At 39.9% G+C, this 15801-nt stretch overlaps 1 protein-coding gene across 1 annotated transcript; it reads left to right on the forward strand.

Moving 5' to 3' along the window:
• The first annotated feature begins 5309 nt into the window (after positions 1-5309).
• Positions 5310-14106, forward strand: LOC135485077 (thyroid transcription factor 1-like). The gene is made up of 2 exons (XM_064766807.1): positions 5310-5664; positions 12183-14106. Exons 1-2 carry the CDS (start codon positions 5319-5321, stop codon positions 12872-12874), a joined length of 1038 nt encoding a protein of 345 aa, XP_064622877.1. The 5' UTR covers positions 5310-5318; the 3' UTR covers positions 12875-14106.
• The last annotated feature ends 1695 nt before the right edge of the window (positions 14107-15801 follow it).

A 15801-nucleotide genomic window follows, 5' to 3' on the forward strand; every position in this document is an offset into this window, starting at 1 on the left:
GTAAACCAGCGTGTTAATAAAGCTCTAATAGATAGTGGTAAATGTTATACTCCTAGTTTGTGACCACCATGCATTTCGACCATATTCAATTAAAGAATTGTGCTGTCAATGGGCTGAGAAGGTTTAGGACGGTATCCTCTTTGATAATGATACAAATTAGACGGACATGACCGAGCCCATTCAGTGTCGCCTCCTAGCAATCCTTCCCATGAAGAGGTCGACCCGTTCGGTGCTGCCTCTAATCGCCAAACATATTTCCGTCAATCGCTGACCGAGGCGATCAATGATGGCAGATTTATAAACATTTAAACACGACGTTTGACACCTAGAGTCGCTTAGTACCCGCTTTACCGCTGTTGGCAAGTTATGCACCATGCAGCAAGTTATGATATACATAAATCTGAACCAAATACCGTGCCTCGAGGGTTTTTTTTTGCTGTTTATCTTCTTCTACGGTACTTTTTTTGCTATTTCAACCTATTGGATGCAGTTCGACTGATGTTCGGCCAATTCTTTCCGAACCTATTTCATTTTTCCCACACTCGGGATTCAAATGTTTTGGGTAGAACTCTAAGCTTTTGACACCTTCTTTCAAAAGTCAATTACTAAGTTTCAATCATTACATATTAATCTATTAGAAATTAATAACAATAACTTAATTAATGCATACCTAATTTGTCTTGCTTGATTAGCAAGTTACTGCACGTGGTGCTATGTTTTTTCGTCGTTCAACAAAAATGACTCCTGCCAAATTTGCATCCCGCACTGGAAGTTTATTCGATTCGCATACAGATACATATTGTTGTTTATTGTTTTCTTAAGAATATTCAAGCTGCTCTTGTGAACTTTCCCACGATCTTTACTCCTGATTGCTGAAGCGCCCTTGTTTTAAATACCACTAATCGCAGATGAATCAAGCGGAATTTGTTAATTAAAGTCAATGTCATTTTTCTCGCATTTCCAAACTGCTGCAAAAATAAAGTGACAGAGAGACCAGCCTTACCATTGCCACTTAATTTAACCATTTGTTTAAAAATCTGCTCGAGCTTGACGAACTTTGGATACAATGACCTTGGAAATGCTTTGCTTCTGACCAGGACGTTTATTTGTTACATTTGATACGCGTTTGAGCCGGCCGAATGGTATCTTGACCACAGGCCTATAGAAGGAAAAGCTATGTCCAGAGTATCAAATGACCCGCTTGGGAGTTTCTTTGGTGTAACCAGCCGTATGTCCGTAATCTCCCTGCGTCATCATGGTCATGGCTCAATCTATACCCTTCAAGAATATCAACAAGCACCTACATTGTGTACTGTAACTTGAACCCCATGGTTCATTCTCCATTAAAAAGTAGCCGGGGTATATTAAACCTTGGTGGTCAAGATGTGTGTACGGACACGTTTCGCCACATTATAAGACATTCTACTGGTAAGAAATAAAATCATGATGAGCAAATTTGCCATCGGGCGTCTCGGCCAGATTGCCTCGAATTTGAACAGTCAGAATGTATAAACTTTGTTTACCAAGAATCAACATTACCTCTGCAAGAGGAATACAATGTTCTGTCAAATAACCCCAAATGCTTTAATTCTTGTATTCTAAACAGTCTGGGCAGAACTCAATGTAAATTAGTACTCTTCCCAGGCAATAAGCGTGCATATTTTGTTTGCTAACTTGCCCAAAAGTGGTTTTACGTGTTGGCAAAATACTTCTGGTATCTGTCACCTATTATGTCCAAGGGCTAATTCCTGTACAAGGACCATAACATTTTCAGGAGGAATGCCCCGAGAGTTAATTACCAAAATCGCTGTTACAACTTCACTTATCAAAACGTCATTGCACATTGCAAAACTTACACCTTTCGTTTTCTCTTACCCTAATTTAAGGCCTCTTTTGTCATTGTTTACAATTAAGTAAATCTATTTACTCGCGAATTAAGATTCTCCACCTTTGCTTGCAGTCAAGCACAAGTTCCCCGCCCCTACCATTTGCGCGCGCATTGCTTTGTGCAGTATTTACACCCACTTGGATAACTTTGTCAATAAAATAAATGGGTGCCAGTCCGAAACACAGAAACAAACGATTATTTGTGCGACGAGAGTTTAAATATTTACTGTTTGCCTGGAGAATGAAAATCCGGCAAATGTTGTGCAGACCTTATCGTGCGTTAGAACGAGACGGAAAATTCCTGACTTTTAGATTTCAAGACAGGAAAATGCGCCAGCTGATATCCAAAATCTTTATTAATCATGGAGACTGTTCAGCTTGGCATAACCAGGGCGTTTCCGGTTGCCATTATGCTAAACGCTTGTTTTTTTGATCAAGTGAGCGCTACTGCACCCCGAGTTCATCTCAGTTCCAAACAGAACGTTAAGAGCACTGAACCCAGTCTGTTAAGGGTTTTCCGACTCTAGAATATTTGTAATGCGACTTCCGTTTGAGTTTTTCAACACATTGATACTTTCAACGATCGAAAACCGCATTTTTGTTCCGGAGACTTTTTATTTGGGAAATGCATGAGGAATATGGTCAGTTTGAAGGAAACGCATTAAAAGCCACTAAACAAAGGTAAAAACGAGTCTGTACTGTGAAGAGTACTTGATGTTCTTCCGAGACGACGGAAGTTGAAAAAGTTAGGGCCCTACCCTGGAACACCTCAAAACTTGATATTTCCTATCCTACCAAGGAACGGCCATGAATTAGGACCCCTTTATTATTCTAGTTCTTCCACTCTAGTACCCTTTCCCTCGAACGTGTCAACCTTAATCTATCCCCAGCATGTCTTTGATTGGAGGTGACAGCTTAAAACAAACTTCCTTCAGCTTTAAAGTATAGGCTTTTTATCCTATACTTAGTACATAGAGTGAAATTATTTAATGGGCTTAATACAATGAACACCTGGGCATGTGGTGGTGTCGGAGGACACTGGGATTTTGTATATATTGTGGTTGTTTTTGTAAATGTTCACCCATAAAACAAAGGGACTATATACTGTACACATGCCCGGGGGAATTTTCGCAGAATTTATGGGTTTTGATCGTGGGAATTAGTAAGATTGACAGGCAAGGACTTTCCAACTTGATCATTCATGTCATTACGAACTTATGAGAATAAGAACCAATTAAAGAATTTTATTTGTGTTTTAAGGGTTTACAAAAAATAATGGCCACTATGTCTTTACAGTTGTTGAGTGGGATCACTTGATTTGAGAAGCTTTGGCAATGTCTAAATGACATTTGGGTGGAAAATATGATAGAAAATGTTACCATTATGAGTGTCATTGGCTCTATGAAAAATAACAAAAAAATTGGTCATAACGTGTGGAAGCTCCCCAAATCAATCTCATCGTTCTGGTGAAGACGTTGCTCGGACACTGTCCATTCGCCTCTGAGAACGAAGGAGAAGATTAGAATTAGAATATGTCGAAGTTGACTGAATTTTCGTTATCTCCGGCCAGCGCTTTTCTTTACTGACATTATACACACATCCTAGCTGATCTCTGTGCTAATCCAAGACAAGGTCGTCTAGCTTCCTCATCATCGAGCAACTTGGGTCATTAGCCTTATGCCGACTCGAGAGGAGGACTCTTAAGACGGACTAGGCGAAAGAAAGGGTGAGGTTCGCCAGCGCATCGCCAAGAATGCGGAAAGATTCCAAGCCTCCATCTTGACAATCAAGGCCACTTCTTTTCATTCTTCAAAACCTTGTAATGTTTTAAACCAATTTCTTGCATCCTCGAAGATTAGTGTACCGAAAAACACGTGCGTTACGCGCCTATTGAGTATTTCGGATACCGCGGTTTGGTAGGCCGGAGTAGCCGGTTATAATCGCAAATGGTTTTATTTTTGTGCAAGATTGGCTCAAATTCGTGTTAGGACACTGAAAAGAGGCCTACAATCGTTCTTACACGCTCAACATAAAGGAGCTATTTAGCGGACGCTTAAGTTACCAAGAGTTTGCGAAGAAAATATGCGCTAGCATTGTACCAGTCAAATAGTGTAAGCCTTAATATCAATAGCGATTAGAGAAATTACTCTTAACTGCCGGGTGATTGGCAGCTAGCTAGCAGAACTAATGTAGGTCCTGCCTTTATTGAACAAGACCTCATTCGGTTTGACAAAAATGTTTTGAGCAAGTTTTTGCTTTTCACACCACGGTATCGGCGAATAATAATATTGAGATAATATTGGCTGATGCAGTTCTTTTCTGATTTGAAACAAAGTTTAGTCAGTTCCAGAAAAGGAGCACGATACCTTTATTAATCATATCAGATTGAGGCTAAACAGAGAGGTTAATTTCGCACTGGTTGCGTTGTCGTCGAAGCATCCCATTATTTACGAAACTCTCTCTCTAGACGACTGGTATTAAAACTCCCGGCCCCTTTCAGCGTTCCTTAAACTGAGGCATACATGTATAACACTGGCAGTGTAGTTAAATGCATACATGTACGGTGATAGACAAATATGAATGAGATAGGCATGAGGTCAACTACACTGGATAACGCGAGCTCTGCGATTGTGATAATCGCAGGCAATCCGAAGATGTGTTCGCGAAATCAAGTTCTGCTTAATAGGTATGTTGATAAATATGAATCAAGACTAGACCTGAAACCGCCTGTTTCCCAGACCCGGGACTATCCGCGCCGCGAAGACGAGGTGTGACCGGGGCAAGGCTTCTCAGAAGAAATGAAGTAGAACCGAGAGCAGCTTCTGACCACGGAGCCTTACGTCACTCAGAATAAAATCTATATTGAAAGCAGTCCTACCACGGGCAATCAAACAGGACTTGAGCTAAATGATGCTCGTCTTCCCCACTTCATAGTCGCATCGCCACGCCTCTAATACCAGTTCAGTGCCAAGCCTTTTAGGCTAAAATATGACAATTTTACAAGCATTTTCGGCTAAAAAGAAACGCCAAGGGCGAAGTGTGAACTTTTAATTCAGATAGAAAATTAGAAAAATTATTTCCAATCATATTCTCAGAGACAATAGGGAATGTGCGTGCGTTAATGGTACTCTAAATCTAAATTCTTGCGGGATTTAATTTATCCAGACGGCCGTTCGCACCGCTTGTGTTCATTCATACAAACCTCTCCCCCGCCCCATTTCTATTGGACAGGCCTGCCAATGCGGAACTGTGACAGCGCACTGCGCATGCGCCTAATCAATCGAGGCTCTAATTTGTCAGCTCGAGTTGAATATACAAACGGCATGGGAGCAGTGGTACTCACAAGCTTGATAGTGACATAACAAGGCGGAGAGTGTGTCCTCATCCATATATAAGGCTATTATTCCAAGGACTATTTTTCAAGTTGGACGATGTCATTGAGCCCCAAACATACTACGCCGTTCTCAGTCACTGATATACTAAGTCCGCTGGAGGAGACTTACAAGAGGACTAGCATTGAGGCTAGTATCCCACCACTGGCTCCTGCTTATCGGACAACTCAGCATCCCCAGAGCAGTATGGCGAGCATGGGCAGTATGTCAGTACCGGTTTCGAACCCTTATCACAATTATGTGCCACAGTTGTCCCATACACCGTCCGCTTTTCCATCGCAATACTGCAATGGGTCAGAACTCACTCATTACGGGGACCCTGTTACACCTCACAGACACTCAACATCAAGTTGGTACGGAGCAAGCCCGGATGCCAGATTTGCAAGTAAGTATAACAATTTGCTAGAAATTTCACCTCCATGCCTAACAGCTTAAAAACTCTAGGACTAGATCAGGGTGTCAAGAGGAAAGCCTGATCAATATTGGTGGCTGTGACAAGTCCGGCTTACAAACCTGGGCAAATAACATATGAAAATTATAAACAATTCTTCCTAATGTGGATTTTCAGTTTTTGGACACAACTTGGCGTCCGCTGAGTGTTGTCAAAGTCTACTTTAATTTGTTTAATGTTGACTCTGGTAGCTCAAAGTTTGTACGCCAAAATGGTTTGAGACAGTTTACCTATGGCTAACAGGGGTCTCTAAATGGTTTCCTTGGCTAATATTTACTTGGGCAAGCCCGGGGAAACCGGACCACCAAAATAAAAACGGACAAAAACTCTCTTACACCTTGGCATAAAATTCCCACCTGCAAAACTAAAAAAAACTGAGACAATTTACCAAGACATCCTTATTTCAACCTACACTTAAAAATTATGCAGAATTACAATCGCAACCTCATTGTACTTAAATCTTAAAATTCCGAACAAGTAAGAACACGAATTGAACATTACGCGAATTTCAACTGTCGCCAACAACATGAAGACGAAAGTGCAGATATTTTGAGAATCCAAAATAATAGGAAATTCAGTAAACAAAAATACCTTTTTACCACAATTTTACTAAACGGACGCGATATGGCTAATTTGTGCGCCATCTTGAGCGTGTGAGTATACTTGAACGACAAGGGTACCTCATACATATCATCGTCCTTGTTGGGTGCTATATCCAGCACTGGAGGCTTCTTGTAAGCATACGGAAAAGGACTATCTGACGACAAAAAAATGATAAGACTTGAAATTTCGATTACTATAGATTTTTTGATCTTTTTCAAATTCGTTATCGCGTATGTCATTTTCTAAAGTGGCTACTCCAATAACTGATTTTTACGGCTCCACTTTTATTTTGCGGCATATTGTTTCGAACTTTCATTTTTGTTTTTAATATTATATACTACATATGGGATAACTAATTCATGCATAATTCTGATAGGAAAAAATCTGAAAAAGCAAAATTAATGCTTTTCTAAATAATAACCATGCTTACTTCCTCTGTATTTCAGTTACAAATTCACACATACGCACAATTAAATATATTCCAAAATAAACAAGCAAATTATTTTTCTCTCCCTTAGATAATACTATCAATTCGTGGAATACTTTTAGGCCTCTGCTTTTGCAAATCCGATTTTAGAAATTGAAATTAAGAGATGTAATTTGCGATTTGGACACATGTCAGTGTGTAATGTACATAAATCTAGTGCAAAGCATACACACTTTATCAAATACCAAAGCACTCCAAATTCTCATTGAAGAAATGACATGGATTAAAGTCGTAATTTATGACCGACAAGTACTTCTTAAAACCATATCATCGTTTGTTGTTTTATGACAAATTAAAACGACTGTCTTTTTATCTCGTCGTATAGTTTAGAGATAAGCAAAACTGGGTGACTACCTGTGAATGTTTACATGAGACGCCGTCGACCAGACGAGAGCCAAGTTGGCGAAAATTTCATTGATCCGGCGCGGCCACTAAGATAGCGCGTCCAAGACGGAGACACACGGTGACCGGGCGCAAGACACCCGTGTTTTCTATCGCAAACCAAATGTGTACTCTTAGCAAACCTCACTCATAATTTGTCAACATAAATTTTAAGTTTAAGTGGTTTTCGTCTGCTATTCACCGGTGGACGGCTCTGGCGCCAAATCGGTCTCCAAATATTCAATATTCACCTTATGCTTCTGACGGTTCGATTTATCGGTTTTTAAGGCCTATGATTTCTACTAATTGGAGGCAGCCAGTACAAGCCATCTTTTTTTCTTTTTCGGGGCAAAAACGCTATAGTGTTTTTATTATAACACGATTCTAAAATCGAATGATGTGCTTTACCAATCAGTTCATCTTAAAAGTATACCCATCCGGTACGGTAAAACTATACCCCTGTCTGCATGTAATTTAAAGTTACAATTGATACATACCCAACCAATTAACTCAAGAAAATCATTTTTGTGTTTTTATGTAAATGTCTTCACGACACTTTCAGACCAGATTTGTACTCATATTAATACCGAAAACCGAGGATGGCGAACAGGGTAGCAAAGTAATGAATTTTAGTCACCAAAACTTTATCGTCCTTATTTTTGTTTCACACAGAAGCGACTACAAATATATGTACACATATTATTATTTATTTGTTACAATCGGACAAACTCGACCACATCGTTACACGTCGATTATTCACTCACTTTCAACTTCAGAATTACATTTCACTTTTGCCAAAATCAATCCAAACCTGTGCCCGGTCCACTATTCCGCCATATTGGATACAAGAAAGCCAATATGGTGGCTTATTCAAATAATATATCAGTAACACGTGCTCATTTGTCACTATTTGTTTTCCCTCATATTCATTTATTTTCACGCCATATTGACAGGTGGAATCACATTCTGATTGCGACAGATTTCCCGCGATATATCACGGGCTTATTGGCTTTGTTCAAATTTAACCAGCAATTTTGCCTAGGTCAGATACATTATACAAATTAATTAGGGATCGATATTTATTGATTTGATTAATTATTTCTTTCCATTTAATATCGAATTGATTATTTTCTTTATTATTTGTTCACTAGATGTACCGGTACTAGCATAAATTTTCGATTTTATGATGACAGCCAGATTGAAATAATTTTTGTCGAAAAAGTCCTGCTAAGGAAAGTTTCACAATGTATTTTTGAAAATCGGTTGTATCACCTATGAAACACGAATAATCGTACAATCAAATGTCACCCCAAAGTGACGGTGACAAAGACAAGTCATATTCTAGTGCCCCAAATTACATGTATGATACATTAAAAAAAATCTATCCGTCAGAAAATATTCTTGAGAAATAACAGAATGACATGAGGCTACAATAAATTTGACCCATGCAGTTATGCAGACACATTTGAAGGAAATTAGTTAGATGGTTTTCTTGATACATCTGATAAATGTGATACCTTCTTCATTTCTTAGCGTTCCATTCGACACCTTGCCGTGACAATTAAAAGGAATTCTCTCAAATTTCATGCAAGAATTTTACAACCCTTGATGTTGTTTGACTTGAAATAAAAATGCTCACATGCCCCCCACACGCGCTTTTCCGCCGACGGGGCTTGTCCAGTGGTAACTTCTTCACGAAATCCCCTTGCACCTCTTAACTCCCCGTGTATCCGCGGAAATCTGTAAGCCAAAAAAGTGCCTTGCAACAATGGTGATCCCAACGACAGGCCTTGGGGTATTTTCACAAGTTATGTGTCATCCTTGGGTATATCTGCCCAGGAGCAGACGGATCACGATCCACTGCTTCTGATCGTCTGCAAATAGCAACCGAGTGTCAACAGTACATATTTTGCTACAAAGCGCTTGCTGACACTGCGGTGAGGACAGAGGGACCTTGGCACAGCTGTAACAATCACTGTCACCTTGCGACCCTTGCTGCATTCCTATCTCATTCCAAGGTGATCGTCCCTCAAGACCACAGATGGCGATTTTTCACATTTCTGTCATAATGTTACATTGGCTGTATGATTTCCAAACTTTGGATAAATTTTGGCGCATGAAAGTTCAATGGCCACATTTCTTAAATACTCTATGTTTTTCCTTAAAGATTATACCGGTGGTTGATGAGCATGACAAAATCATCAACCCAAATTTGTTGAATTGAAAACAGAAAATGTCCTAAATTTATTTTCGAAAAATATTTTGTGGTATAAATCGTCCATGAAAGGAGCTAGCCCAAGCTTGTTTACCGGGTTAATTATAAATTGTGGAAGGCGGTGGCAGCCCGGCAGCGTGTTCGCGCGTAAACCGCCATGTTGTGTCACAATGATCAATAAATGCGGCAGTTTAATTAGTTCATTAATGCTAATTATTATTCGGGATAAATTGGCCGTGGCAAATCAATCTCGACGATTTATTCCTGACAAACCACATGGCCGTTCGGATGGATTGCGAATTTCCGGTTTAGCTCCGGTGAAAATGGCTGACAATTCCCAGCTCATCCTTGCACACTAATTATTTTATTGCAATCCTTCGCGAAGCTCCGGGACAATTGAATCCAAGCTCAGGCATCGCAAATTGAATTTTCCGCTTCTTTGTTGAGTTCCTTTGATGCTGTTTTACAATTCACATTTTTTAGGGAAGAAAATTGCAGATAATTTACTGAACCAGTATTTTATGCACAAACATTACAGATTGGGCACCGTTATAATTTTCAAACTAACTGTTTTTCTGCATTGACTCGCCGCTTGCGCTTACGTTTCCAGAGTATTACCTGTAGTTTAAGTAATCGTCTTTTCCCAATGGGTCGACATCTCTGAAATAGTCCGTAATTTTTTGAGAAAAAATATTTTAAAGTTTTGGTACCAAATTATAAAGCACAATTTTGCAAATTACAGTAAAGAACGACCCACTAAACTTTTTTATTTCCTTTAAACACCTTTTTAAACTTTATCAGTTGAAAGGGTGCATAAAATTAACATGAATTTCAGGCGTACAATTTATTCGCATCTGGCTCGCTCGCCTTGTTGAAAATTTTTGGGAATGTTGCACTGACTTTATGAAATCGAAAATCGAATTTCAACTGCTTTACTTTCTGCAAGCATTCTGTGTGAATGTACGTGTTCAGCTGTATTGCAGTTTATGAACTGTGATCCGGAGAAATGATAATAAGCTTCACCGTTTTGCCTAGGGCAAGTAAGTCTTCAAATCTCTAGATGGGGAAATGTTAATACTTGATACCGGCTTCCCTTCGAAAGATGCATTAACATCACATAAACGTAACTCCTTTTCACCGCAAAAAACTTTGTATTTCTGAGGAACATACTTTCCCTTTACAAAGCAATTCGTCTTCAGCTGATCTAAGCTTCTTGTTTTATTTCAACCAACAACGGTGAAAAACTTAAATATCGCTTGCTACGAACTATTGTAGAGTATTTTTTACGAGGTATTTTTTATGCAAATTCCTGACGAATTGCCAAATACACCACACCCAATGTGATAAATTGTTTTTGTCACAGCTACTGACGTGCTGCGCCTCTGGTCAGGCACGGTAATGTCACGTCAAGATGATATCAAGCAAATGCCTAGAAGAAAAAACCCGAATAAACGCCGTTGAGCAAATTTCCGGCGTTTGGATTTTGCGGTATAAAAATATAAATTTGAATTCAGTTCAATTCTGCCTTCAGGATACATTTGGACCCTTCATTGCATCTGAAGTAAGAGAAAAATAACAAAGCTTTCTCTGAGCTTGAACTGAAATGTGCGATTTGGTGTAACAATTTCTTTGTCACCTAAACGATGTAATGCTTTGAAATAAATCGCAGATTAAATGGTGCCTGTTCCGTCGAAGTTCGTGATTGAAAAGTATACCATGAAGTACGCCTTCTGAACTGTAGGCAAAAAGCACTCTGAATTGTATTCTCAATACTATGTCTCAAAAGTGCGCTTCTTCAGCGCTCTTGAAATCAGCATGTTACCCTTCAGTTAATTCTATAAAAAAAGTCTCGTTTTATTCGCTTGAGCTTTTAACAAAGAAGATACTGCAGAGACGAATTGAATGATACTATTCGGATGAATAATGATAACAAATTCCATTTCCGTGCATTTCTCTTGCATTAAGGTTCTCACAACGTGACTTTCTAGTGGCAACAAGAGAGGTTTCTACATGGCTAGTGTGCTGAGTGTGTACGTGTTGTCCCACTTTTCTCACGGTGTATACATTTAAAATGCATAACACAACAGTTTCGTCGGCAGCCCAAGACGTTGTTTGGTGTCTTAGAGGACTGGCTGAGAGCGAAATTGGCCGATCTGTCCGCTTCTTCACGCCCCTGTATTATAAACACGATTGCTCGATCCGAGGCCAGGTGCAACAAGCATTGTGACCGCCATGGAACAACACCTTCACAAATGGACTGTTGGTTGCATGTGCTCCTGTGGGCAGTCCAATAGCCTTCTCTGTTTCTTTAACCAACCTTGCACAGACCCTAACCAAAAATAACTACCCTTCTTTAATGACACAAAATCACTACTATCGACCATTAACTAATTTCTGGGATTTTTAAGGTAAAATTCTACAAGTAGGCCCACCTTTACTACAGCTATGCCTTAAAAGGAACGAACAGATAAAATCGATTAAAGATCGAATGAGCCGTGAACTGTCGTTAAAGGAAAACTTAAAACCAAAAATTCTCTTTCTTTGACTCTAAAAAGTTCTTTGTGTTCGTGATTTTTCTGATCGTAAAAAGACGCTTTTCATAATTCCTCCTGAGCTTGTTTTAACCAACGAATTTACTAACATGCATTATTTCAGCGTTTCTCAGCTTTTGGGTTGGCCAACTGCTTATTTGTTTTTTAAAAAATCCTAAATATTTCTATATGTAACAACATACTAATCATTATCGTTTCCCTTTCTCTTTCGTAGTTTCAAGACTTATGGGTCCGAACTCGTGTGGGAGTATGTCCTCGATGTCATCCGGGATGAACCACATGAACATGGGCCTCGGCGGCCTGGAACAGCACAAACATCCTGGCATGCAGTTTCCACTCACACAGAGACGAAAGAGGCGGGTGTTGTTCACACAAGCACAAGTGTACGAACTAGAACGGCGGTTTAAGCAGCAAAAATACCTCTCAGCCCCTGAGAGGGAGCATTTAGCCAGTATGATTAACCTGACTCCGACGCAGGTGAAAATATGGTTCCAGAATCATCGTTACAAATGCAAACGTCAACAGAAGGACAAGGAAAAAATGGATACAAATGTGTGCCAGCCTTCACCGCGCCGCGTGGCGGTTCCTGTGCTTGTTAAAGACGGTAAACCGTGTACGGGAAACGGCAATGAACATTCACAACAAACGCAACAGTCACAGCAGAACGCAGCATCGGTGCAATCGCAGTCCCAGGCTCATCAGGGGCAGCCTCTAACGCCAAAACCTCTAGCCCAAAGTAATAACGTGGACGCGGTGAATACGTTAACGTCGCCGTGCCCGACGCCGCAGACGAGTTTATCAAGTGTTGCTAGTATGAACAGTTTGGGAGGTTATCACACATCTTCGTCTGTCAATACATCAAATAACATGTCAACCTCATATCTCCTGAACGGGCGGAACTGGTGAGACGAAGATGAGTAGTGACAGTGACTCTTCAATCGCCGCTGGAACTGCTTCATTGCCAAGTGTATTTTGTATTTCTGTGTACAATGGTAACGTGACAACGTATGGTACGTTCGTGACCAAAGTCATAAAATCGGCGGCTTATTTTTAACTGACTTTGTCATGAAATAAAGCCAACGTTATACTGCCAGAAAGACTTCTGCCGACAACTCATGGGTGTGTTACAATTCAGAGACAAACTCCCCAAGTCTAGCCTGAATTATAGTCATCTCAATTTGCAATAATGAACTATAATGAACTATGAACTACAAGTGACGACTTGGTTGTGACTCTTCACGTGAAAAACTGTTTTGAAGTTGTGTGTGTGTGTGTTTGTCGGCAACTTTCAAGTTAGTAAAAACATTCTAACTTGGGACATTTTGGAACGGTGCTTTGTGTTTTAACTGGACTGGATATGATTTGTCCTTTTTTAAGTGTTCAAGGGGAAACTTTACATGTCGTTTTATCAGAGAAGTTCCCCAAGAAGGAACCCTGAAACAGTATTAGTAAGGTATGTAAAGTTTGTGATTAGTTTACCCAAAACACGTACCCATCACTGCTCACCTAATGTAGGTACTACAATGCAGAATGCATTAGATCACTGCGCGGTTCGTGCAAAAAAAAGAGGATTATGCCCCGGACAATCGAAGGTACATTTGACCGCCGCATTGCGTGACGTTTGGCCTTTATATACAACGTACATGTATATACAATCAGGACTGGGCAAGCATAATCTTGTTTCTACAATTCAGGAAATATATTTGTAAAAATTGTCTCGTTAATATACATGTAATTATTATTATGATAATATCCAGGTATTCGGGATATTTGATATCCTGATATTTGGGTTTATACTATCAGCTTTAAATGGTATGCATTTTACGATGCACAGTCATGTTGCGTATATTTTGTTTCTGAAAAAAAATTCTTTCTAAAAGTGAAAGTCGGAAAACAGCTGACATTTGGATAGACGTGTCGTCTAAAATGAATGTAATTTGGAAAAGCACTAATTTAAAGTGATTAAGTGTTAGCTAGTAAACTTCATCAAACCTGTCTCTCTTCTGAAACCTCCTCTCTGTGTACTTGTGTAAAATCGTCTCTGAATTTCTATATACTTCCAAAGGAAACTCTACCACCTAGTATATCATTTTTTTGTGAACATTCGTATATATATTTCGAATAAATAAGATCTTATCGTATACATATGAAACATCTGTCAAGTCGTAATTGATTTTTCTCCCCGGCTAATTTCATCGCCTTGTCAATTGTATCGTTGTCAGAACGGTACCGACGCTGATGCGGGGTTTCGGTCTGTTTTCCATCAGAACATCTGCTTGTTCCTGTCCCAATCTGGGCCGAGAAATGGGATTTATATGTTTACAGCCTATTTCGAGTGTTAGCAAAAAATTGTAGGAAAATCAGAATTATTTTTTTCTGGTTTGTTATATCGACCTTCACCTTCTTGAACAAGAATATCACGTGACGCATTCTTTGCATCACGTGTCCACTTTGGAAACAGCCTTGTGCCAAGATTTGAGCTTGTACAAACCGGAATAGGCAGCAGAATTTGCATTGCGTCTTTAAAAATCATTCAGTTTTAAATATAGTCTTATATGTTGGCAACTCGCTGTGACTTAAGCAGTGTGTCTTACTGGCAAAGAGTTAGACATTGGAAGGCAAGCAACCTTTATCTATAATGCTCTCTCGAGCTTTTTGAAAAAAAAGAGATCATTCCAACCATAAGGCTTAGCACTCATTGACAATTGGTGCCTTTCCTCTAAGTAATGCGAAGACGAATCTCTTACCAGAAAGAACACTGTAGTGATAATGCATGGGGGATTGAAGGTCTGTTTCTATACTCAAAGTCTCGTGTTATTATGTGTTTGGTGAATATGATACTAGTGCAAAAAGAGAAGAAATTCCATATTAAGTAGCTTGAAATTGGCTGTAGACTGCATTATCATCCAAGAGCATTATTGAGAAAGGTTCCTATTTCTTGCTTGGAGTGGAGTCTCTTTTCGCTTTCCAATTGCTTTGAAAAATGTCATAATGCATTTCACCTGCAAACACGCAGTGTATCTGTACGATATGTACAGCGCAATGTATTACGATTTCGAAATAGCCAGGGTGAATGCACTGTGGTATCGTTCATAGAGGAAGGGGCGAAGTTAAAGAGACTGGCTCTACATAATATGGTTCTCAGGAGCGTTCCATAGCATTAGGTCGCATGCACACACGCATGCGAAGTGCGTGCGCAATGCGAGTACAGCAGGCGGTGTAGGGATTTGGTCATCTAAAGGTGACAATAGTTGGTGCAGACAACAACTTTCGTGTCTACGGAAGAACCTCTCCGACATCACTCTTTTCATTTGTGATGTTTGTGCAGCATCAGCTCCACTGAGAGGCTAACGTTGGTGTTATTCTGAAGGCATATCTCAACATTTTACGTAACGTTTTACCCCCAAGTCGTTCGTGGGGCAACGTGGCGAAAAATAACACTATCATTGTACGTGAACGCTTATTGCAGATAGTCCTAAAGTGTGTGGACATGTTATTCATGTAGAAAACAGTACTATACCAATACTCTTAACTTCAACAAGACTGGAGACACTACAGACACTAGGTAGTTTTACACTGTTTGATGTAGCTGCAATGTGATCCACAATTTCACTGACATGACGGATGAATCCAAGGCTGTGTTTTGCGCCGGCGACAACACTCTTTCGGCAAATGTTTGAGGACTAGTAACCCAACACCCTTGCCTCCCTGGATGAAGCCCCGCCTCCGTCCCAACGCCCATCACCGATGTAGCTTCTGAAGGAGTCAACACAGGAAGGCCATAATAGATGACTAAACGATATCACCCATATTCTAGACTGATAGTCATGATG

This window comes from Lineus longissimus, chromosome 3 (assembly GCF_910592395.1).
Source record: "Lineus longissimus chromosome 3, tnLinLong1.2, whole genome shotgun sequence".
Classification (NCBI taxonomy): Eukaryota; Metazoa; Nemertea; class Pilidiophora; order Heteronemertea; family Lineidae; genus Lineus; species Lineus longissimus.